Source organism: Cygnus olor, chromosome 6, assembly GCF_009769625.2.
Source record: "Cygnus olor isolate bCygOlo1 chromosome 6, bCygOlo1.pri.v2, whole genome shotgun sequence".
NCBI lineage: Eukaryota > Metazoa > Chordata > Aves > Anseriformes > Anatidae > Cygnus > Cygnus olor.
Window position 1 is genome coordinate 11018283 of NC_049174.1, and position 26794 is coordinate 11045076.

The 26794-nt window shown below is 43.2% G+C and overlaps 1 protein-coding gene across 26 annotated transcripts in view; it reads right to left on the minus strand.

Moving 5' to 3' along the window:
• HDAC4 (histone deacetylase 4) overlaps window positions 1-26794 on the minus strand; it is a 250075-nt gene that overhangs the window by 44662 nt on the left and 178619 nt on the right. For 19 of the 26 annotated variants that reach the window (XM_040560759.1, XM_040560762.1, XM_040560774.1 and 16 more), the window contains 6 exons: window positions 25323-25439; window positions 25038-25236; window positions 21135-21364; window positions 10327-10584; window positions 8016-8202; window positions 1121-1254 (listed from right to left, as the gene is read on the minus strand). In XM_040560759.1, the coding sequence (XP_040416693.1) occupies window positions 1121-1254; window positions 8016-8202; window positions 10327-10584; window positions 21135-21364; window positions 25038-25236; window positions 25323-25439 (1125 nt within the window). The remainder of the gene's footprint in view (window positions 1-1120; window positions 1255-8015; window positions 8203-10326; window positions 10585-21134; window positions 21365-25037; window positions 25237-25322; window positions 25440-26794) is intronic. The other 7 variants (XM_040560768.1, XM_040560772.1, XM_040560770.1 and 4 more) reach the window with 1 other exon arrangement.

The window sequence follows — 26794 nt, forward strand, 5'->3', positions numbered from 1 at the left end:
TACTTCTAAACAGAGGAACTAAACAGCAGTGGGGTGCTTGTTTTTTTGTCAGACAGCATAATCCCAAAATTCAATTAAATGGATCTCCATAGACAGAATCAGGTTTGAATTTCTTCCTTGCTCTCCTCAGGGATAAATAAGGGTACAACAGGGGAATGTTATCTAATGGCAATGCTGCCACCACGTGGATGTATTTTCTGATTGCTCAGAAAATATTTCTAGCCAGATGCTGACATAACTCAAATTTAGAGCGTGATGCAGTCCCCTCAAACACTGCATCAAAGAACAGAGGAGCAAACACTGTTGTTAATTTATCATTCCTATTAGATATGAATATTAATAAATATTAATCATTACTCCTTTTATTTTAATAACTTTTCTCATAGTTTGCTTTGCTCTTAAAACATGCTTGTCCAATAAAATTAATTTAAGCACCTGTGATGGAACAGTGTTTAGTTACATCCTCCTACCCTCATTCCTCTTACAGTATTTTCACTGTAGGTTGATCATTAATTATCAAGGAGTATTAAAAAAGTTATTAAACCACAGAAATACAAACTTCTTGCTCCACAGCTCCTGTTGTTATGATTGGAGCGATATCAAATGACGTGGTTACTTCAGTTTGTGCTCTTATTTTTGGCCGCTTCAAAGTTCAGCACTTGATAGGGACTTCCATTTTACAGGGAACAGGGCCGAAAATTACATAAGCAGCTTCACTGCAAACAGTACAGTTCATATCAGGCAAGAGCGTTCTCCAGTGTTTCACAAAATTTGTAACAGTCATCGCAATGCAATGAAATCGGATCGCTAGAAACGCACTCCTGACATGCAAACGCACGAGCATAAACAGTCATCTAGGAATGGATTAAATTTAAGCCACATATGGCAAAACACTGCCAACAGCTGGAGCTATAAAAATCTGAGGCCGGAATGCAGCATAAAGTTTGCACATCCAGGTAGCGATCATCAGTCCGAGCTGCAGGTTGGGTGTACACGCTACCTTCCATCCCAAAAATCAGCCCCTGAAGCTGCCTGCCATCCAGCAGCTGGATCGGGCAGGCAAACCCAAGGGCTGTTTCTCGCAGGCCCCCCAGTTGCTCCCCGCCAGTGCTGGGATTACCTCACACTTGCCACGGAGACCCGTCTCCTGCAGCCGGGACCAGATGCTCTGGATCCTCCCCGCGTGCTCGGGGTGGCTGTTTGTGTTTCCACAGGTACACTGGTGTTTCAGCATCAAGGTGTCGTAGACAAGGCCTGCAGCAGAGGTTACAAAATTGCTCTCAGTGAAAGGAACTACTTTGCCAGATGTATGGAAAAAAAAAAACTTATTTTTTTTTGGTCTACCGCACTTTGCATTCAAGAGAACACTTATAGACAAAGGCAGCGCGTGTTTCACCAGGAACCACAGAGCTCTAAGAAATGACAATCCGAGACACTGGGAAATGAGGTGGGCAGCTGCTTTGAAACAGAACCAGACCTGCAGCGATCCCTTCCATTAGAAATCCTCAACAGATAGAGACAAGAAATGAGTCAGTCGCCACCATCACTGCAGGCCGAAGCTGTGAGAGTGACAGGAGGAGGTGACAAATGACAACATCGGTACGAGTACAGGCGTGCCAGCGCAGGAACATGATCTAGAGGGGGGCTGACTTACAACTTGTCCACTGGGTACCTTTATAATTACTGCTAAAATGACTCTAGGGCTTAGGATTAAAAACCAGAAGGAATAAGTCATTAGCAGGCACTATGTTTCGTAAAATAGTTTGTGCTGAAGTCTTTGCATCAACATTATTTGACAACATACTAATTAAGTCTATTAGCACACACTTGGGCATAATTATTCAGCACGATATGTAGGTATTTAGCCGTGTTGCTTCATTTCAACGTGGGAGTCAAGCAGCTAAATCCCTTTGCATTACCAAGTATTTATGGCATGACAACAGCGTAGGAGACTGCTTCATGCTCCGGAGCTGCCCGGGTACGTTTCTGGAACGGGAGCTACAATTTCATAGCCAATGTTCCACTGAACAGAACCAGCAGTTCCTCCGCAGCCATGCGCTCCTGGTGACAAAAGACCTTTTCTGCACTCAAGTAGAAGAGACACAGTCAAATGTTTAAATCTGTCCTTCCCTTCAGCCAGCAGCTCCAGAGAACAGAAGAAAAGGGGGCTTCGAGGGGTACGGTTTCTTGCAGGGAGTGCCTGTCCGAAAGCACAGTATAGACAGGCAAGTGAAAGGTCTTGAAGAGAATCCAAAGCCTCTGAATTAGCAGCGAAGGCGGGAGTTTCTCCCAGACCCAGCGCTGAAGGGTCTGCACTCCAGCCCATACTGCTCCTCCTAAATCCCACCAGAGCGTACCTACGCTGTGCTTGGCAGTGTGAAAGCAGCTTGCGGGGCTTACCTGAGCTGGCTTTCACGTAAGCAGTTCAAGTACTGATAAACAGCACAATTTGCAACTGCATGGAGTTCAAAGAGACCTGTAAAATAAGGCTCTGAGAACACACATGGACACGTAGCCTGGAGCTGAGCTCCGTGCTGCTGCCTGTACCCACGCTAGCTAGTCTGACTGGTGCTGGAATCACACCTTTTGACTGCGTGTAGGCATGTTCTGCCGCTGAAAAATTTGGCCTTCCCCTCTGAAGCAAACTCTGGCACTGACACTCTCAGCTATTCCCCCTTAGGGAAGGTGCCTGGCAGTTCCTCTCTTTGCTGTAGGTGAGCGCAAGGAAAAAAAAAACAACGTTTTCAGTTCTAGGAAGGGAACAGGGCGCTTGTTAATTGACTGACTTTGGGTTAGCCAAAGTTCAGTTAAATAAGATTGTGCTGCAGAGCTCTGTAGGGGTCTCCTGTGTTGGAGTGACCATCAAACTTCATCAGGAGCTGCTGGGCAAAGCCTAGTGCTGTAAACGCCACCTGCAAAGGTGTGGACCAGTGGTAAGGCTGGCTGCCCACCAAAACTCCCCAGTTTATTCAAACTGGCACAAGGTCTGTAGACGCTTGCACATGTTTCCTCTGAGGTTAATTCAGTTTTGAAGGAAAGTCATATTCAAGGGATGTCAGGCACTTTGGCAAAGTATTTGTTAGCACAAAGATTCCCATGTAGGCTTTTCCTAGACCCTCATGGGGCTGCACTAGGTTTGGCTAAATTGCTGATATTAAACCACGAAAAGTGGTTCTGTCTTCTCTGGCTTCCAAACATATCTATGGGGACTTCAATTATACATTACAGATTTAAAGCAAACGGTGCATGTGTACATATTAAACATACATATTCACACTCAAAAAATAGCCATGAATTTAAGCAAAAAGAAGTACAAGCAGCAAGTCGGTCACCGGGTAGCTGCTGACCCTGCTGGGCGCACCCCTGGCACCCCCTCAGGGCACAGCCACTGGCATGTGCATTGCCTTGCCAGAGACAGACTGTACCACAGCACGGGATGAATACACCCATAACTTACCATTGTTCAAATTTTGGCAAAACGATAAAACAACAAGCCCAGCCAGAATCCTGAATCTGAGACGTTCTCGCAAGCATTGCTCTAAGTGTACCTTGCTACAAAGCCAGGTATGCGGGGATTTACCCACAGCCTACAAATTTTAAAATTAACTCTTCAGAACAAGGAATAAGTAAGAATACTGTCATGTGTAATCTGAGGCTAGTTCATATCACACCTTCATGAGTTTCAGGAAAAATCAAGCCCTTCCAAGCAGTTACAAGTACTTTTTAAGCAGCCTTTTCTGCTTGCCTCCTGGATTCCCAGACGATGCTTAATCCTGTTGCTCTGACAAATCTTTTCGTTGCTTGGGAGCTGGGCACAACTTGACAGTGAATTATACTGATTGCACTGCAAAGCTGGAAGGGGTCTAACACTATTTAAAGAGTCAGGATGAGAATCTGTGCTGCAATCTGTGTTTCTTTTTAAAGGTGTTTTTCTCAAGTCTCTGAGCTTTAAATAGTAACTACTGTAATACCATCGCGATGTAACCGTAGGTATGTAGGCAAAGCAATGTCTAGCCAGATTAAAAGCCTCTGTCTCATTCCCTGGTTTGTGCCTGGTAATACTGGTAGGGCAGAAGACAACACTGATCAAACCAGAGATAAATACAAATGAAAATCTAGCTTTTTGCATTGACCTTACATTCTTCAGTTGCTCCTGTGACTCCTGCAGTGCAGCAGATTTGCCAGTGACCTCCCATTTTTTCATCTGCATCCACAAATGCAGGAAAGCTGCAGGTGTGTTTAAAACGTGTGCGTACATCTAAAATGGACTTTCCTAACAGCCTACTCAAGTTAAGGTAGACAAATAGTTAAAGAAAAGGTTTTCAGAAAATGTGGTGGTAGGATGCCTACTCATCCCTATTTCTTAAGTTAATGGGCACTACAGTGGGGTTTATATAATTCAGTTGAGGTATAAAGTTTCCTCACTCCCAACAACTCATTGATAACAGCAATGTCTCAGTGAAGTTCTTCTGTACTGAAACATTAAACCATTGGAAAGAAGGGAAATGCTCCAAGTTGCTTACTGTGGCTGGGGACACTCAGATGAAGACACACGCACAAAGGAAAACTTGATAATTTGAGCTTAAAATACTAAACTACTTTGGCCATTACAAGTTAAATTAAGTGATCCTGGAAGCAATACTCTTTAAGACATGAGAACAATCGTTTTTAAAGGTCAGCACTAAAGTATAACCAACTCGCCTTTCTTGGCAGAGCAAACATATGATTTGAGGTTCAGATAATTATATTGCTCTGCACAGGAGAGAATAAATGCCTTCATCAGAAATGAAAAATACTTTAATGCAGAACATCAGAATAATTTGTGGAACCTTTTTTACAGGAGATCAGAGACTGGATAATTGGAGCTATGCAAATTAATGGCCTAACCTGAGAAGTCTTTTATTCAAGTGCGTAGAACAGTGCACGCAGAAGTAGTCATTAAAGTCAAGGAGGCTACTTGTGCTAGCGAGGGCAAGTTCAAGGACTAGCTTTCTTTTATATTCTAGTACGAAGGAAAATTAAATGTCATGCTTCAGGACACTAAACTGACTGCTTGAAGAAGTCAGGAAGGGCACTGTTTTCACTTTCATGTGCAGTAATGCACATCATGTTTGAGAAGTGTATTATGTTGTTCTTTTCCTATACCTTTGAAGTCTTGGGTACTGTTCACTGACAGAGACAGGAAAATAAATTATACATAAAAAACAAAATTTCAAGCTGTCTGGTCCTAACTCTGTCCAGAGAAAGCATTAGCCCTTTCTATATAGTATTCGGAACACGAAAGAGATGAACTGTTCCTTTGTCTGTTGGACAATAACTGATCTCTTAGGAGCCACATTTGTGTCTGGAGTAATCATTGCTGGCTTCATTAGGGCCATTGAACAAGGTTTGTTTTATCCTGCCTTCTCACACAATGATCAAAACAATTCAAATCTTAATCTCTCTGAAATCCAAAGCACATAACTGTGTTAGAATCAGTCTCCAACGCAGCCACTTATCAAACAGATGGATTCTCCTAGTGAAAAAGAAGCCCGATGCACTTTGGCACCGCATGCTTTGAAAAATACCCAAGGCTTTAATTTCCTGCCTTTCAAAGAAAAGTTCAATCCTAGTGATTAAGCTTTAGTATCCACCTCCAAAAACAGAATCTCCGACACACTGTAGACTACTTCAAGAAAACAGAACCAAGCTAACTCGTGCACACATACTCAAATTTCTGAGATGTCTGCCTTTCCTTTCTGTGCCTGCATGCCCGGAGTAGTAGGCTCTTTTTTTCCTGCCACTGTAAGCAAATAGTGCTGGTTAATTAAACTGGTGCTTTGCCTGGGTAAGAATGCATGTGGGGAACACAGGAACTCCACTTGTCTGAAAAACTTCTCCTTGGGAAATAAAAAAGGGAAGGAAACAGAGGTTTCACGGCCTGAGCATGGAGAGGTTTTAAGTTTGCTAAGCATAAAGAAAAATGGTGGAAATAGAATTTTACCCTCCTTCAAAATTGCCATGCATCCATCTTCCATGAATCTGGCAAGAGGAAGCTCACCTTTTACACTCTCCACCTTTACTACTGCCAGTGAATGCCAAAAACCACTTTCTCCCTTAACAGCAGTTCATTGTGTTTTCCCTCCTCCATTCACCTAGCACAAACACAGAGAACTGCACAAGATAGAAGGCAGTGGAAAAATGAGGTCCTGGGAGTCTGGACATGGATAAATAGCACAAAAAGGATGTTTAACAGGTATAGCACATGAAGCATTTTTCATATCTCTCTGGATTAAGTAAATGTACAGTACTATATAAAAGCAATGCAGTATTCCACCTTTTAAATGATTTATTTTTAACCCTTCCTCTAAGGAAAATGAATCATAACACTGTAACAGTGTGTTTCCAAAGCAGCACTGTTCTCAAAATCTGCATTCCTACTGTTACATTCTTATGTAATTTTTAATGAAATTCAGAGGCACATATCTGAGTAAAACATATATCCTCTGGTAGGAAATGTTACTGTATGCTCAAAGTCTTGCATATGATTGACAAGGCAACTTAAATAGCGGAGGAGGAAAAGGGAAGAAAGAAAAAGGAATGAATAATCTCTTAAAGTAGGGCCAGGCTTCCTTACTTGTTTTCAAAGCACCAAGGTTTGGGGTCTAAGTGTATTAGATGCTCAAGTTTCATCCGGTTTGACTGTGAGCCAGAGGACTACCCTTCTTTGTATCCTTGGCAAAAGCCAAAAGCTAGAACAATCTTGATGCTGTAACTGGCTGCATTACAAAAGTAGTTTTGCTAAAATTCAATGTTTAAACATTAGCAGCAGATGGAGACTTGAAGGGCTGATTTGCAAAAATTAGGTACTACCTGGACTTTTACAGAGCTGATTGCACATGCTTCCCACCTGCAACTAACAGCTGAAGAACAAAGTCAGATTCAATGCATCACTATTACTACACCATCAGTATCTGAAAATAAATCTAATTCACAATGATGGTTTTAATGATGTTTTTAGAGTGGGTTAAATAAGATTAAATGAACAAACCAAAGAGAAACAAAATCATGAGCTGCCCTTAATTGCAACATTTTTTTCTCCTTTCCTCAGGGCACACGTCACATGGCAAAATGTTCATTCACAAAATAAAGCTTGACATTCGGGGAAGAAGGTGGACTTCAAAATAAGTCCACCTAATCACCTAACATAGGACTTGAAAAGTTACACATAATTAACTTTTACTAAAGCTACTGAATAAGCAGAAAGGATTTTGGTGGAAAAAGGTTGGTTTTAAGCAACCTCACTGACTTAAGTAAAACATTTATTCCTCACCTTTAAACTTTGTGGGGAGACTAACATCTTTTTTGCATTTCTGGCTTACAGTAGACAAATGGAGAATTGCACTCATAATTTTCTTTCGAGACAAAGACTGACCAGGTAAGAAAACGCTCTTCAGCCTGTTTCTGCACACTGACAACTTGAAATAATCAACTCGCCTCACTTTTCCTAACCTATAGGCACAGACTCCTGGGCAGAGATTATGTTGCAGAAGGAGGGGTAGTCTGGCACAGAGCCCAGACTGGATAACTTATGGCATGAGATTGCGCAGGGACTGGAGAAGGTGCAGAAAATACAGCCGATAGATACTGCGTTTGGCATGCTGTCCTTTTTCAATAACATTGCCTCTCTCCTCCTTGCATGTAAATCAGCCTTGTCACAGCATATGACTTGTCCTTTCTTTCTGGAGATATATTATTAAAGTACTAGGCTATGCTTCTATTGATTTTTGCAGTTTATTTTCTGTCTGGACTATAGGGTGTCTGTCCCTCTAGGGAAGGAAAAGGCAGCACAACAGGGCATAAGATGACTGATGCTATTCTCAAAGACAACAGGATATTACAGAGTCCACAAACACATCTGAGATTCAGACCCCAGACACGTGGCCTCGCAGGGACACAGGGAAGAAAAACGCAACATAAAGCAAAACGGTTACCACAGCCCCACCGATTCAGTTTCCAGGGCCCCAAAACATTACCTGTCGTGAACCTTGGCTTAGTGGGTGGCTCCTGTACGGACATAGGGAAGGTGGCCGAGGCAGGCGAGGACTGTGCGCGGGACAGAGGCCGATGGCCTCCGAAGGAGACGGGCATGCCAGCTGCCTCCAGTGACGCCTGGTAGTTTCTCAGCTGGTGAATGCGCTGCTGCTCCAACAGGAGGGCTTGCTGTGGGGAGAAGAGGCAGCTACTGAACGTCTGCATGGTGCCCTCATGGAAGGGCTTTTAAAGGTTTTTGAAGTCTGCAAGCTTGGACCCATTTCCCTGATAACCGAGCACAAACGTGCAGCAAATGAAGACATCTGTGCTGTTCGAGTGAGCTCAGGCAAGAGGCAGCACAGCATGTTCACCCCGCAGCCCTTAAGCTGGTGCACGCTGGCAGCACCATCAGCAGAAACAGCCCCATTGTCCCCCCAGTTCAGCCACGTCTTCCTGCCCCCATGCCCCCCGCACCGCACTGGTGCATGGAGCAGAGCCACGCACCAGACCTGGGACAAGGGGGAGCTTTCAGCTGAGCTACGCCATCAGCTGGACAGGCTCCTGACCAGAAAGAACGGCTGTTCCAGCTCACCATGCCCAAACTACAGCCTAACGAGGTTCCCTCTCCTCTCTGAGGCAAAGCAATTGCAAAGGACATAGCATATTTAAGACTGCTCAGGTGGGACTGCTACACTTTTGGAGGCACGGTACCCCTGCGGTCCATCACTAGCAGTATGTCACGTTGTGTTTCTTTTTTCTTACTAAGGAAACGAGGCCTACATGTGGTTGTATAAATCAGAGAAATAACTTTGCACAAGCATGGTTGGCAATGGCACTGATCCCTCAAGGCAGTGCTGTTATGAAGACCATGCCACTCAATAAGGAACTGGAAATGAAGGCTCTGAGCTGCAGCCAGGGACGCTCACGTGGGGCCCGCGAGCCGGCCCTGCAGTGCCGGGGAGACAGCAGCGAGCAGCTAGATGCAAATGACTGCACAGAGCAACCAATTTGCACCTGATTCACAGACACTGCAACTGCAAGCCTGGCACCAGTCCGCCTTCCCTAGCCAAGGGCTGTGGATTTGCTCAGAGAGCTACACCCTGGCATGGCTACAGCAATCTGTTCTTGGCTTAAGATCCCACGCAGGGGTTACTCAAGGCTCCAGGTACAGTCAGGCGCTCAGTGCTACGGGCTGCAGGGATGAGTAGAGCACTGGTGCCTTAAGAGAATCACAACCCTCTCACTTTCATTACTGCTACCACAAATGGTGTTTTATGGGAGACTGCCACATAACTGGGAGATTGTTATGCTGCGTTGTTACTGGATTTACTGCTTGTAATCCACATGCCTCTGGTGTTTACTGTCCAAAGTGAACACACCTGGGATCTCTGGGATCTGCAGTACTGAAGAAGGAATCCCCTTCAAGAAAACCACTATGTCACCTGTTCCCTTATCCAGCCCTCCTGTGGGGCAGTCAGTTTGTTTTAAGACATCAGAATAAAACTAAATCCTCTGCTAGTATTTAGTGCTCAGAAATGTTAAGATATGTGTTGTCTTCCCAAAGAAACAGAAAGCGGTTGAGTGGCTGCAAATACACTGACTGCATTTTGTGCATATGACCCAGGTTCTCTTCTCTGGGACTTCTGAATTGACATTGTGACTCCAGGGAAGGATGGCACTGATTTTACTTGCAGATTTCTTTCCATACCAAATACTCAGAAGGCAGTTTACCCCTACCTTTTCTCCCTTAGAGTACTATAAAGAGGTCACAAAAAGCCAAGTCCCAAATGGTCGCTGTGATAATGTAGGGATTTACTTTTCAAAGTAACTTCACTGCTTCCTTGCAAGGCTTTTTGTCACCTTCCTGTCCCAGAGGCTCCTAAATACAGCACTCTCATAAACACCAGGACTTGTCCTCACTGTAGACAACATGCTGCTATGCTTTGCTATGTGTCTGCAAGCTCGGGCTGTATTTGTCAATTTAGTTTAGTGCTAACCTTCCCACTCTCTATACATACAAGGGTAGCTTGTTCCCGTATGATGATTATAATCCACCATTAAAATGCTGGTAAAATCTTGAACTATTTTTTGGGCATTTGGGTTTGTTGCAGACATGTTTTTGTACCAGTAACTAACAGATTTCTAACACTTACTCCTAGCAGCTGTAAATATCTGAGGTGAGGGATGGCTAATGTCCTGATTTTAATACACAATAGCAATACATAGATTCAGCCCCTTACTCCGGATGCTGCTAAACTCCATCAAACACCAAGGAGCCCGGTGCTAGGAGCCCCAAGCATATTTTGAGCTCACCTGACGGAAAAGCAGCTCCTGCTCAGCCTGCCTCTGCCCAGACTCCAGCTCCTGCTGTGGCTCGGCTTCCTCCTCATCGCTCTCAATGGGTTCTTGCTTCACTTGCACCATGTTGGCCAGCCCTGGGGCCTCCTTTTGGCTTGCGACTCTGTCGCTGTATGGCTCCTCCAAAAGGGCTTGGTGTTCTCGTAACTCTTCTTCTGTCTCTTCTGGGTGGCTTTCATGCTGGCGAGCTGGCTCATTGGGTTTTGATATTATCTGAAAACACCCCAGACGTTAATTGATGAATAAAACGTAACTCATTACAGGTGAATTTGACTGTGTTCTCTTCAAAGAATCAGCTTCATGAAAAGAGAAACTGTGAATCCCATCTTATAAACACTGTCCAAAACAACAGTGCAAGGGAAACCCTTGCACCAGGTTAGCCTCAGCATTAAGTTATCAGAGAAATTCTTTGCCCCAAGTAATCATGGCTCTTCAGTTTCCACTTCATTTCCCCCCTAAAGTAATCAGAACCTCTTAAGCCTACAGACCTACGGATGCTACTTGAATTCACAAGCAGCTTAACAACCAGCAATACATTTAGCAATTAAAATCCTGAAAAAAAGTAACAGAGACAAATCCTCTGAGGGTTTCTGCTTCATTGTTTGTCCAGCTTCTTCTGGAATCACCCCACTAATTTTATGTTTAAAGGGGGATACCATCATCAAGATTCCTCCAAAACTTGCATTCTCATGAAATTTGTTAAGAAGAAACTGAGAACACTAAACTTACAGCATCTGTACAGAAGCAAACTGCAAGAAGAGCATCATTCTAACCACACCTTCCTAACTAGGGGTAGTGAGCTTCCCTGAAAGTGTAAGCTAAAACAAAAGGGAACAATATAATTTTCACCGTAATTCACACAAGTCAAACTTTTTGAAATATATCAGTGAGATAAAATTCTCAGTGCTTGGTCTCAGACTGCTTATGATTTTTATTTGGAGCAAAAAAACATGTGTACTGTTTTTAAATCCAGCAGAGGTAAATAAATCAATTTCCTTTCTTTAAAGGAGCTCAGACTGTACCCGTTTCATACGCTTATAAAGAAACTGCTGAACTTTGAAAGCTGTCAGGGCAGAGCTTTAATAAGGATTAGGTCATTGGTATGAAAAGCAATATTGATTTTAAATCTAATAAAGCTAAATCAAAACACGGTTATTGAACACATGCAGAAGGACTGACTACTTATAAGTAACTCACTCTTTGAGGAACATTGGCTCAAACCTGAAACTAAGCCTTTTTTCCCTAAATGTAAGAAGAGAGGTTCTGCCACATGACTTGAGCAAAGTTACACTAAGCAGGTTTAGGCATACAAAGGCCATATAAAGGATTCATTGCCTGCAAGTATCACACCAAGGACAGCACAAAATTGTTTATAACTACAGCAGAGGATGTCACAAAACCAGGGCTCAAAGCTTCTTTTAACATCTGGGATTGCAAGGACGAGGACGCAGGGCTACAGCTTTCTAGCACTGTGGATTACTGGGTTTTGGATGTCTCATCTCCTGAAAGGAACATTATATGCAGAGGGGCCTTATCTTATCTAGCTTGAGGCAAAAACCCTGTGGGGTTCACGTGAAGCCCCAGTACAGATGGTGAGTGCAGCCCATCCCTCTCAGTTATAAGAGGCAATGATTTTGTACTGATCAGTAACTGGTTGCACAGCTGCTGTTGGCAAGAGTGTTTGAGTTTCCGCAACCAGGGAATGCTCCTTGAGAGCCAACAGCTGCTTGGAAGAGATGAGATCCACCTAACTAGACGGGCTGGCCAACCTAAACTAAAAACAACAGGGGAGGGAGTGATTCCTCAACAAGCAGCTAAGACAGCTGGGGACAGGGTAGTCAAGTCAAGGGCCCACTGTAGTGAAAAAATGACACGACAATCTACAGCACCAAACTGAAGTGGCATCTCTTTGAGTGCAGGCATGAGTAGGAGGGGCGTGCAGAAACACCTGGTGAGGAAAGCTCTCAAGCCTGTCTTGGGGAATTGGCACACTTGGATGCCTCTCTGAGATGCCTCTTTACTAGTGCATGCAGCATGAGGCCCACACAGGAGGAAGAGAAGTCTGTCTGCAGTTACAGGGCCATGACCTGGTCATGACCATGATGTGGTGGGATAATAAAAATGACTCGAGTGCTGTGATAAAGGGATATGTGATTTTTAGGAAGGACAGGCCAGGAAGGTGAGGAGGGGGAGTTGTCCTTTATGTGAGAAAGGAGCAGGAATGCGTGGACCCCTGTGCTTTGGTATGGGTCTGGAGTTAGTCAAGAGCTTTTAGGTCAAGATAAGCAAGCTGACCAAGATGGGCCCTATTGTAATAAGTAGACTGCTGCAGATCTCCTCGTCACACAGAAGTAGATGGGGACTACTTTAAATAACTGGAAGATAATAACTACGTGACCCTGCTTGAGCTGGGATGTTGGACCAGATGATCTCAGGAGTTCCCTGCGAACCTAAATGATTCTGTGATCAAAACTTCTCAAGGATTTCTGTGAGGTTGCCCCCCACTCCCATCTCCCCCGGTGCATTACTAGTAACACACACTGGATAGCTAAACTATGTTAAGCTAAAGTTAGCTCTTCAATCAGTTTTCTTTAAGCTCGCTTAGGCTTGATGAATATAATCTGGTTTAAAGATAATTAAATCATCATAAACCATCTTCTCCTACATTTTTCTGCTTGGATTGCAGGTCTCAAGCTTTGAACTTGATACCTTTTGAACTTATGAACTATGCAAGGTGAGTAATTGCTGAGAAAATAACTTACAATGTCATTGTCAAATCTAATGGAAATGAGAAGCAGTGTAATTCCCTAGAAGTTTTAAATTATTCCAACCCTGTAAAAACATAAGAATTAAATGAAAAACACGTGTATAAAATGCTACAATGAAGGCTGAAAATCAAGTGGACAATGACATGGACATTTCAAACATTCACTTTGCTGTCCTAATATAAACTGAATCTCTTGGTATGTCACTTGTTCTAGCTACTGCAACCCAATTCTTCTAAAAGGACAATTTTGTAAAGAAAGTATTTTGTTATGAACATATGCCATATAATTTACAATGATGTGCATTCAAGATTTATTAATACTCCCTGAAAATCTTCCGGTTTTGTAATTCTATGATTATATGCTTGTGTTAAAACCAAGATATTAAGTTAAGAAAATCTACAGTAATCTACATGCAAGGCAATGAATATAAAGTTGATAGCATTTTAAATGCTCACAAATATATCTGAAATAGTAAGCAATTACCCATAAATACCATAAAAACCATAAATAACTCCTTCCCTTACCAAGTTCTATACTATCCTTTGCAATGAACCTATTCCACTATTTTCAAATCCTGTCACCTCTGGCTATCACATACCGACACCATAAAACAAAGTGGAAGGCACTGTCTTTCACTGCCTCTAGCCTTGGACAGCTAACTATTTCAGTACAGAAGTAACTATACATCTTGATTCACAAACATTATTAAAGACTAGATACCAGCTGTCCACGTTTCTTATCTACCTCTGAAACTCAAAGAAGAGAAAAAAAAGAAAAAGGAAAACAAAAACGTAGACAAAAAAAAATCTGTCTCGAAGAAGATGCAACTATTTTGAACCGGCTGGATGAGGCCCTGGGCAACCTGATCTAGTGGGTGGCATCCCTGCTTATGGCAGGGGGGTTGGAACAAGATGATCTTTAAGGTCCCTTCCAACCCGAGCCATTCTGTGATTCTATTATTCTAAGATCATAGTGATGTCAGATCCCAATACAAGGAAATCGAAAGGATTACTCATTTTCCCATGGAATGTTTCATAAAGAAAAAAAAAAGTGGGGAGGGGGGGCTTTTCTTTGCTAGTAAAATTTGGGATCAGTTGGCATCTGTCTACTAGGTAATTACTACATGTCTACTTGGTACATATACATGGTACCTTGTCTGTTGTCACATATTCTTAGGACACTGAGAATTTTGAAGATACTGCAACACGTGCCAAAATGTCTGTTTTCTCATCACAGAGTAATGAAGAGTCACCAACAGAAAAACGCCTGAGAAGGTCCCAGAAGGATATAATTAACACATTTTCTTTTTAGATAACACATGCCACAGAAACCTGTTTGGTTCTAAAAGACAGTTGAAGAGCTCCTTGGAAAGTATGTGCAGAGTTGGAGAACTTCCATGAAATTGTACAGCAAAGCTTCACATCTGGACATCCCCGACCAAACAGTGCACCTCTGAATCTTTCTCCTAAGAAGCCAAGCAGTTATGGAAGAAATTTCTGGTCCTGCACAAGGACAAAGCTCCTACAGCAATGAAAGGCTGACAGAGATGAAAGTTGGGCGTGACTTTAGGTGCCACTATAACTTGAGTTAGATCTATTCTCAAGTTCTCTTTCACTTTAGGACTCCAACAAAGGAACCTGGTACCTCCCCGGTGTTGCTCCTCATGGTAATGGTTGCTGAACAAATTTTGAAACACTGAAGGGACTGCTTTCAAAAACAAGATTAATAACTGTCCTTTGGGAGAGGGCATACATGCTGGAGGGCATACAACAGTCATGTCCTCCAGAAAATTCAGCATTGCTAGACAGACTGCTGTGCAAAGGACACAAGCTGGAGGCTGAAAGCACCACACACACCTTTGAACTTCAGGATAAATCACCACATTTCCATACAACTCATCCAGGTTTATCTACAGATAGTGCAAGCTCAAAGAGATCATGCTTGACAGTGCGCCAAAAGCCCATTCTACTTTGGCAGATAAGTACAGCTGGTCAAAACTTTGTGCAGACAGGAACATGCTGAAAGGCAGGTCAGACAACACTACTGTTGATAAATGTCCAGTTTATATCCTTGGAAGTGCAGAGCATGCCCAGCAGGGTGGCGTGACTTGCCCTGTTTGGCGAACGGGGCAGAATAGCAGTTGTTAGAAGCTGGGACCCAGCCAGCCTCAGCCTCCCGTGCACTGGTAACATCGACCACGCAGAGTCCTGATCCCCCTGGAAGCCGCACTGTGGGGGACACAAGTGTGGGTGGGTGGCACGGAGAGTCCCACTAAGCAGAGGAAGAGAGAAACCAGGCAAGTGAGGGAGAACAAGACTCTGGCTCAGCCCTGACCACTGTGCAGAACCGAGAGGAAACCTCCCTTTCCTCCCTCTGCAGATCAAAGAGGACAGACTCAGAGAAGAAAGAACAACTCTGAAGAGCTGGAGAAACAGCTTTGGTAAAAATGAGGAAAAATAGAAGATGAGGGGACAATAAAGGCTCAGCTCACAAGCATCCTGAAACAGACAGCCAAAAAAATGTCCCTCTTGAGTCAAGGATATGGATAGGAATTGAGAAGTGAGAGGCAGGTGGTGTGGAGCAGGTACGCTGGCAGGGATGCTCAAAGGAAGGCAGGCACAAGACAGAGCGCATCCTGTAGGGGAGCAGGCATGTGGACAAGCATCTGGAAAAGAAAACATGTTGCTGAGGGCTTGAATTAATCACTCACACATGGCAATACAAGCCTGCTCTTCTGGCTATCTAGGATGACTCTTTCCACATGAGGTACCCCTTGCAGAACGAGGAAATTCTAATTTTAACTTTCATAGGCTGAAGAGAAAACAGAGATGATAAGGAATGATGGGGAGAGGCAGAATTGGGCATAGGCCACGCACGGAGCTGGCAGAATGTTCTGCAGCAGCTGAAGCCTAGAAAAATCTCATTTTTTTCTTTCTTCCTGAAGTGATGAGACAGCAGGAAAAAATAACTGTCTGAAGCAGCCGACCAGCTAGAAGGACCATGAGCATGCTCGCCTCTGTGCCTAGACGATAGGGAACGATCGAACTGCAGTGAATCAAAGAACAGGGACTGCCTGGAGGTGAAAAGGAGGGGAAGCAAGAAGAAAACACTTTGGCATCAGCAGAGGCTGTTTTCTTTTTCCCCCTCTCCCAAGGAATTGGAATTACGGACTTGATTATATCAGGTATGTGTCTACATATCTTTAGATCTGTAGCTACAAACACCCCACAGAACAATGGCTCCTGGCAAAACCACTTAATAGCATGTATGCAGTAATAGGTGCAAAGATACACAAAGCACATGAATCCCAAGCATCTCGCATCTTGCTGAACTGCATTTCATATTCAATTGATAGACACAGCATGAATGCTGGACGAGGTTTTCCGGAGATCTTTTCAATACACATTATATCCAAAGATATGTGTGGGTGCTTGAAGCCACCTGGAGCCATGGCATTTCTTCAAGAAGATGAAAACATTTTGTTACTTTATCAATCAGCCTGAAAGCAAAGAGAAGGGGGTGTGGGGGGAAACTGAGTGATAAATGAGTAAAGACTACGCCAAAATAGTTTTCCCTTAAACTGTTTGAAGGGCAATAGCGCTATCTGAATGTTGTGCAATACAACCTATGCTGTATTTTTCCAATAGTACAAATTAAACATTATATATTAAAAGCTACTCCAGAAGTCACTTGAGGCTAAACAGTTAATGTGTTCCGAAAAAGAAAACATCAGGAAATAGCAAGGTTAAATTCTAGGTGTTAATAAAAACGTATCCACCCAACACAGTTGCACCACATACAAGTCAGGGCACTGCAGTCTGGCACATATGTACATTGCCATGTATATGCCACAACAGGAGAAACACCACTCTTTGCACAGTGTGCTAAAATGGGGGTTTACCCAGAAGAACCACAATTTGACCACAGAAGCTCAGTGTTAATCTGCTTAACAGTGCAATTCAGGACTAAAAGGGAGATTATCTGTTCTATGAAGGCTTCATGAATTAAACATTCAGTGGACTAAAGCCAGAACACTCATCTTCACTACAGCAAGGTAAAAAGTTGAGTTTTCTGGCACATGATTTATGGAAATCTCACTTGCATATTTCTCTTTAGAAAGGCAATTGCTGCTTCAAGACCTATCATGCTGAAGAATTATTCTTTTAACTCAAAACACCCAGAGAACACTGCCCGACTTCCCCTGGCTCCACAAGGCCATCGCAACAAAATACCCCCTGAATGCCAACTTCCAATGCCACCGAGATCCATCAGCAAAACACTGTTTATTCTCTCTCACTAAAAAAAAAAAGACTAACATTTGCATCTTAAAAGAGACTGAAGTCTGCAGAGGAATTATCGCCGCTGAAGATGAAATGATGCTGGGACTGCTGCATATTATTTATTGTACAACAAAACAACAATTCCCCTCGCCCCCAGCAAAGCTCCTCTGACCATGGGAAAAAAACCAACATTCCCAAGGCTTGAATGTTAAATATGCAAAAAAAGGTGGGAGACATGAGTGTGTGTTGCTGGTGCAATTTAAGGTCATCTCTCCCGTGCACCTGCGTTAATGTATAGCTTTTATTTGCAGGACTGTTTAGTATTTACTCTTCGAGGGCTCATGCCTCATTCAGATCAAAGGTTGCAGAGAGCTCATTTAACAAGAAGTGATCTGGTATCTTACCCAGAATCTTATTTACTGCATCAACCCCTGCTTCTGAAGGAGTTGTTGATTTCCATGTATGGTTTTGTAGCATGATCATCACTAGAGCACACAAGCACCCTATCAATATTACTGCATCTTCATTTGTGAGGACTAGGTGGCAGGAAGGGAGAGAAGCTGCTCCAAGCCATCCAACAGGTGGCCGAGGCAGAGATTATGGTCAAAGCATGCACAACAAACAGCTGATCTGTCCACCACGTGTGTTACATGTGCAAGTACACCTCTGCAGCTAGCAGCCCTGTGTCAGCATGACGTGTCCTGCAAAGGGCATTCAGAAAACGAGGGATAGGCGGAGGTCAGGTGCAAGTGTGCAAAAGGACCACGCAGCAGCGCACGCCTCTGCGGCGGGGGAAAAGCAGTTCTGTGGCAGTGTTCAGCTGCTGTAGCCCTAAGGCCCCTTCTTTACCCCTTCCAGCAAACCACTCGTTGCTCCTTATGTGCCCTCCAATTTGTGTAACAAATGAAGGCAGCACATCATCTAAAAGCAGCCTTGTTCTCACCCTTCTCCTGTGCGCTGAGATCCGGGCCTTGTACAAGAAATACCACTTGATAATGAAAAACTGAACCAAAAAGGATGAAAAAGACTTGCATGGGAAACTTAACTACTCCCATTTTCTAGCTTATGCACTCAGCTTTGCAACTTCAAAAATGCTCTTTTTATTCATGCATGTCTCTTTTGTTCCTATTTTTGGGGAGCTGCTTTTTTTTTTTTGGTGTGAGCGTGTGTTTTATTTTTCCCGCCTCAAAGCAAATGCAAATGTCACCACCAGGTGACAACAGGAGCACCGGGTGACCAGGGCTGTGCCCCTCATTTTCCACAGAGAGGTCCTCACATTCTTTCCTCACATTTTTCCCCATTTGTCAAGTTTCAAGTTCCTGCTCCAAAGCTTCAGGAACCAAGGCTCTACAGCAAAATCCCCTAGATGATTCTTCTTATTATTAACTGGGAGAAAAACAACATATTCTCCTTAGCTGTCTTCTTGGAAACAACAAGACTTGTTTTGGCTGCAATCTCCTCAAAATTTTAATCTGATGTAGACACCTAACAGGAAAGTTTAAGGCCAAAATCTTAAATTCAGGAAAAATCACAAGCAACTGAAAACAGTCTCCTACTATTTACAGGAAATAATACAACACAACCTTAACAGACAGTGCTGTCGGTTCTGCTAATAATTAAAAGGCAGCAATCTATTACATTATTTTTAGTTGTGCCCTCACTCTCTTACACACAAGGGTCTTAAAATATCCGTGTGTCTGGGAAAAGCCTTCTTCCATGTCAGCACTTGGACGCTATCCCATGGGATAAATTTGCCACACACATACAGAGCTAGTACCGAAGCGCTTTTAACTCATTGCTTATATAAATCAAACACATGGAAATTGCCCCTGTGCATTTGGTTTAATTGCGCTCCCCCCGCCCGCCTCTCCCATGGATGTGATACATCGCAGTGCTAACAAAGCTGAAATTCAGCCTCCTCGAATCGCACACGCTCTGCAGCTTCTGGGAGGTCTCAGTGAAAGCCTGAATGAGTTCGGTAGGACGTCACTGTGAAGTCTTTGGACGCTTGCAAGTGCTGGCAATGGAAATCCTTAAAAACTAAAACAAACAAACTGCTGAAATGAAATTTATTTCCTAACAAAGAAACCCTACCTAGCGCCCCGAGTCTGACGATCCTAGTTTTAAGGCTCACTACACAAAGTGTGTTTGGAGGGAGGTAAGCGAAACGTCCATGGAAACAGCAGCTCCGCCGCCCCGGTGTGCGGGGCTGAATGAGGTCCAGGGCTGGCACACGCGGTGCACAGTGGCCACGATCCAGAAGTACAAGATTGACGTCAGCAACTTGTGTAATCATCCTGCCTTCGCTCTAGTCCGTAAACAAAGTTTTGGGGGGGTGGGGGTGTCTTTCTTTAAAGCTGTCTCTTTCTCCTTACTGGAAAGTTGTTTTATTTATTATTATTATTTTTCATCCGGCTCTCAGCAGTTATATTTTCTCATATGACTGGAAAAGTGAAAATATTTGGAGACACCTCCGCCATAAATCAAACTGCAGCAATCTGAAAGGCACGCCTGCTATCTTACTTGTCCACCAGAACCTGAAGCCTACTACTGGACTTGTTTCTTACAGAAAGCCACAACTGGAAATAAAACAGTACAAACCAAAGAGCCAGAAAAATATTGCACTGATTATGATTTATTTCACCTTTCCCTCACAGCCCTTTTACGTTCCAAGTCCATTAACAGACTTTGCCTTCTGAAATCCTGGGACAAAACCTCATCTGGGGTCAAATGCAATAGCTCCATCCATGCCGCTTGTGATCTGATCTCTTGCCCTTAAAGGGTGAGTTTTACCTTCTGATGGGCTAGAACATCAGGAGAGTTTTATCTTGTTTAATGCATGCTGAAGCAATCACCTCCAAGCAGCTCTGTCTCAGCTTCAGCAATAATATTGGGATGCCCAAGCAGATCATTTTGGCTGCCCAGCAATTGCAAAACCTGCGCGCTGATCAACAGTGTTCTCCAATGTTCACCTAAGTTCTCCAAGTGATTTACAGAAAACAAGTTAATAAACAAAGCACTTTCTTTCTTCAAAGCAATTTTTGAACCGTATCTAATTAATCTTCAAAACAACCTCTGCAGGATGCACAGCAATACTGTCCTCATTTTTAGGAGAAGAAATGGATTGAAATCTGTAATGTTTTACACAGAGCCACAGTTCAAAGAATCTGGACTGGAGATGGGAACAGCTTTTCTCTTTCCAAAGGTAATTTCAATGAAAAATGCCTCAGTATATGTGAATATCTTCACTTTCAGTTATTTTCTAGCGTTATGCCTGAAATCCCTCACCTTTTCTCTCTCAAATTCGTATTACTGATTCTTCTCCCGTTCAAAGTGAACATATACACATTAGGTATTTTCCCCATACTCCCTGACAGCATTTTATGCTCTCTGCTACAAAACTGACACAGATGTAGATGTGGATGAATGAAAGCAATGACAACTTTTAAAAGCATTACTGGAAAGTCAGAAGTTTGAATTGTTCTGCCTTTCCAATACCTGCAACAGAGGTATTGATCCTCGCCGTGGTGATGCACGTACCCCATCCTTGCTGACATATTTCTCAAAATCATGAAAAAGAGGCTCAATGATGAAGGCCAATCAGTTATGGAGTTACACACCACATACATTACAGCACAAGAAACTATGAAATGGTGTTGGCTAAAAATGGTGTTGCTGTAATGAGGAAGAAGGACTTTAAAAGCATTGTGCCTACCTTGTTGATGTGCAGTTGCTGCTGCTGGAACTGCTGTTTGTGTTTCTCCAAGAACTGCTGGTGCTGCTGCTGGATCACTAACTGCTGGAGGGCCTGGGCGTTCTGGGGAAGGGGAGCAGACTGCGTGCGCCCCAGCGGGCGATGCTGCCGGAGTTTGTGTATTGAAGGGGAGACCCGTTCTCCACTAACCAGAGACTGTGCATGGAGGGGCAGTCCTGAAAGATACCAGTCTGAAGATAATATGGAGGAAAAAACAGCAGAGAAGAAAAAAAGGAAGAAGAAAGGAAGGGAGAAAACGACTGTTGAGTAACACTGATGGTGACAATGATATATAACGCTAAAACCAGCCACCTCGCCATTTACAGCTGAAGCATCCTTAAAAAAAAAACAGATAACAATTAATGACCATTGGATGGAATAATACTTTCTATTTCTTTGTTTGATTGTTTACTCAGAGACCTTATGGAATATTTCATTTCTTAAATTCAACAATACCTTATGGACCCTTCCATTGCTCAGTGGATGACATGAATTAGATCACGGTGGTAGTTTTGAGGAGAAGCTCAAGTCTAATGGCTTGCCTTGGTACAGTGAGTGCATTCATTTCTAGGACAGCACCAGCCCATACTGCCGCCCTGCAGCACCGAGCTGTTGTACCTTACAGGATGCTCACCAGACGTGCTGAAGGACGACGGTTGATGACGAAGCTGGTTCTCTCCTCTAGATCATGTATGGAAGCATGGCTGCCCTTGGCTGTGCTATACCTACTCTGCAGAAATGACTAGGGATGAAAACTTCCATGTGATAGACGCCTGACCATGTTTGGCTTAGATAAACATTAATGCCTTTCAGGAACATGAGAGCCACGAGGCTTCATTATGTCTTGAGAAAGAAGATAAGTCAGAGGACAAGGTGTCAAAAAGATTTATTTCCATCACTGTCCTGTATAGTCATGCTAGTAACTTAACAAAAACATAAAGGCTATTTTGGGATGACAGGCATTACTCATATGCCCTTGGCAGTTTGGGTCTCTTGAATGACTACCTTGTGAAATACCTATCTGAGTTCTGGTAAGGGCATGTCTGCAGGAACTGTCTTCTTTTTTTAGCTGTTCATGGGTAAGCCAGTTCTTACTCTGCTCTCTTAAGACATACCTTCTTAGATATCTGGGATGAGACGACATGCAACACAAAGCCAAACCCAAGGGTGGATGAGCTGAGGATAAGCCTTTACCTTTCCAGTTACACCTTGGGATAGAAAGTCATCACCGATGTGAACTGCTGTCTCCCTAACGTGGATAAGGCTACACACACTTTTGGGATAAAAGTACTCTTTTGCTTCACCTCACTGTACAAAACACAGTAAAATCTGCTCAAGTGGTCAGTAACATTCAAAAATGAGACCCAATTCTAGGGCTGGGGAAGTTGTTTCTTCTCTCTTTCACTTTCTGGTCTTTAGTTGAAAAATGAAAAGCTGCACAGAAGTCTGCTGAATGCAGCAGCTCAGAAACACCTGAAGTTCCTGGCCCAGCCAGGACCTTGTCTCCTTGTCCCACTAATTCATAGGACTGCCCTACATGGAGGAACTCAATTCATTTAAAAGCCTCTCTTCTTGTGGCAATTTACTGAGTTTCTCCCAACCTTTGCTTTCCTGAAAAGAATCATGTAAAAGGGTATCGTATTTTATAAATGTGTGTGTGTATACATACATAAAAAAATATATGTGTGCATGTGTGTATGAATATATGAAAGCTGTGGTCCATTTTCCTTACAGCACAGTTCAAATTAGAGAGCAGAGGAAGGGATCCTACACATCTCTACAGGATATCTTCGAAGACTACTTGCCTCCAAGTGAATGACCAAAGTCCCCCTGTGAAGGCTTTCCAGGGAGACACGTTCCTACTCCGTATACACATGTCAATGTGAGAGATGTTATCCAGAGGAATCAGTCGCAAGAGCAATGCCAGATGTAAGGAATTCTGCTCTATTGTGGGACACAGTCACACTGCTCAGATTTTATTATCGCTTTCTACTCAAGGTGAACCATTCATTGAGCTCCAGCTAAAATCCAGAAGCTAGCTTCGCAAAAACAGTTCCAAACTCACAAAATCAGCAAACATCTGTCCAGTAGGGACTCTTAGCTTCCCCAGACTCCCATGTCTAACTGCACTGAAACAGCACGCCATTGTGCTGGATCATTTTGTAGCAGTCAGGAGACTATCTTCAGAGCTGTAGGCTACCAACAGAATAATACTAAACTCCACTTTGCTTCCAAGGAAATTATAAGTACTGACTATAGTCTGGCAGCCAGTCCACTTAGGGCTTTTGAGACCACGTGTGTTAGCTTGCTCTGGTTCAGTTGCTGCATCTGGAACGTGTGTTTCTTGTTGCTGCTCTTCTGTATAGTGAATATTTCTCCTAAGTGTTGGTTTGTAACAAGTTGTACTTGCTCTGAAAACGCCACACGTAGCAGGTGGACTAGAAGGAATACACTTGGAAGCACACACAGTACACTGTTAGCAGATGGGAGCTTTCAGAGAGGTGGCATAGGAAACAGAACAGCACTCCCTACATGTGCTTTAAAGCAAACGCCAGCATGAACAGAGAAAAAAGTTTTGGTGATATGATAAGAGGAAATCTTCCCCAGTGACTCTTCATCAATAGACCTTGGGCAAAGGGCAACTGGTGAAGAGACACATCATGACTGAGCAACCTCATCATTCCACGACCACCGTGACAGAAGAAGGCAATAGGAAACTACATAAAGGTTTGTGGAAACTGTACAAACCACTCTCAAGGCTCTGAGAGTACGAGTTAAACACCATACTTCCATGCTTCAGATTCCTCATATGTACATGTTTATAAGCTTAACACAACCCCATATATATTCCTGGAATTTGAATGTAAGATGAGACATGAGCCAAACCAGACAGCAGTGCTGTAATGTTTCAGCAATCAACATCTCTCAAGAACTTCATAGAATCATAGAACGCTTTGGGCTGGAAGAGACCTTAATGATCATGGAGTCCAACCCCCTTGTAACACTTCCCCCCAGCCCCATCCAGACTGGCCTTGAGCACTGCCAGGGATGGGGCACCCACAGCTCCTCTGGGCAGCCTGGGCCAAGGCCTCACCACCTGAAAAAATTCCATTAGAAATTGAATGAAAGAAATAAAAATCAACATGTCTGTAATTTACCATCCTTTGTCCCAGCACTACACAACGTAAAACAGAAATGCATCCTACTGGGGAATAGTGCTTTGAATCAGCCCTATTTATAGAAATACGCCTTCCCACAGGTACTTAATTCTGAAAACATGACACAGGGAGTGATTCAAAGCAATTAACATACTGCAAATGTAACATATACAAACAAATACAATCTGTTTGAATGCAGTTGATTTTGCCATGTTTTTGCCATTTATAATAATGATGAAAAGCCAGTATCTTAATCTGCGATTTTGCAAATGTGTGCCTCTGTTATACATGGAATAGCAACCACCAGTGATAAACAGGACAGGTAATCACAAGACACAACATTTTTGTTGCCACTTTCATCTACAGTGGTTAGAACTCTAACAATATAGCTTTAAGTTGTTACATCCATAAGCAAAGCATAAGTTTGCAGGTAGTACTATCTACTATCATTTCACCAAAATGAGAAGGCAGCTTCCTCCTACCTCTGGATGATGTGATCAACCTCTGATTTTGCAAATGTTGCAACCACCCAATGTATCAATGAACAAACACATCCTGCAAGTTTATATGTTAAACCTACAGAATGTATAGATAATACGGTATCTCTTTTGTACAAGAGATAGAAAAAAACAATGGATGCCACTTGCTCTCCTTCCCCTGCTGGGACCGCATATCAGGCTTTGTGCATTATCTACCGTGTGCTCACCTGTGACTAAGGGAGTTTGTGCAGTTGGCTGTTCCAGTAAGACCATGTGTTGCAGGAGAGGGTTATGTGCGGTTCCCCCATCTCTTTCCAACGTTGTAGTGCTCAGGTAGGGAGTGAGGTGGGTGCCAGGAAATAACGAGATCCGCTGCTGTAAGGTTGGGATAGTAAGTCTTTCAGCATCCTGCTGTGCTGATCCTCCCTGCAAATGCACAGGTGATGTCACGGTGGGTTAAGGGATAAATCAGTGCAAGCAACAATTTATGGACTGCATTCCCCATCACTTACGCTGGAAGGGCCAGTTGCAGGCAGTCCTAGCGTGATGTTGGGCAAAGAAGGAGATGTGTAGAGCGGAAGCTGTGTTACCGAGCCTTCACGATTCACAAGTCTGTGAGCCAGGCTGGTCTGGAAACAAAACGGAGAACATTGTCCCAGTGAGACAGCATCTGCAGATTGGAGGGGGGACACCTTACACTGGCTATAATGACACATCAGAAATGTACAGAGCGGGAAACTTCACTTCTGACACTGGAAATACCAAAGGAGGGAGGTAAGCTGTGCTTCGGATCCAGCCTAAGTGCGTGCAGATGAGATTCATCTGCAGAGCTGCCCTGAGCACCGCTGCTGTGACCGCAGAGCCCTCTGATTTCTCACCGCTTCCCGCAGCAGTGACAAGGCCAGGGTAAACATCACAGGGACAATCTTGCTCTGCAGCTGCCGCCAGCATCGCTGCCCTACTGAGAGACCTTTCACTCTTTATTGGATCTTGCTTGGAGATTAAAGATCACCTGTGCGTCCTTACCAGTGTTCTGCTTCCACTCAGTCTTCATGCAGGGCCACTGCAAAAAGCTTTTGCAAAGATTTAACAGCTAACTTGTCCTTCTAAAGTGTTTGCCCTTTTAAAGCTAAAACAGATTACCTTAAAAAAAGAGAAGAGGCATTACAATGGCTGTTGTTTTCTTTAGCAAATCACAGACAATTTATGCTATTTACTAGTGTGCTTTACCTTAAATCAGACTTCAAAATTTCATCAAAAACCCTTAAGGTTGCACTTATGTAGCTATTTCCTGATTTTCAGGATGAAATGTGAGATTTACTGAATTACCTTATGGCCATTTAAAGGAGGAACACTTAAGTAAAAATACCTAAGTTTAAAATGAGATTGATTTGAAATACTTGGTAGAAAGCCCATTATAAAAATTACATTAATTTAAACTGCCTGATTTTTCTGTTAAGAAACAAGCGTTCTGATCACACCGAATTCTCACTGGTAGGTGATTTTCCAACTTAAATAAAATAGCATTTAGATTTCAGAAAGACTTCCTACAGAATTTTACACTTTTAACTCAGGTGCTACTGTGGAAAAAAAAGGGACAATGATTAATGCAATATTATACTATGGCACAGTGTGTATCAGTGTAACAGAGATCTGAGTAATGGCTCTATATGTTTCAGACCTAAACTCATAGTCCTGTAAGACTTTGCAGGTTATTTCCTTGGTTGCAGAACTGGGTGGATCACTTCTGGGTAACAAAAACCTCATTTTCTCCCTCAAAGACTCTAAGGTGAAACTTGGTGCATAACACCACTACAGCAACCACTTGGGGGGAAAAAAAGCACTAATATGAGAACAATTATTGAAAAACAAAGAATCTATACATGGCAAACTTCAGAAGCAATCCTGCCTCCTTGCTTTACAGAAATGTAAGCAGGCCAGCTTTAACAGGGCACCCCAGCTCTGCTACCTGGAGCTAGTGCTG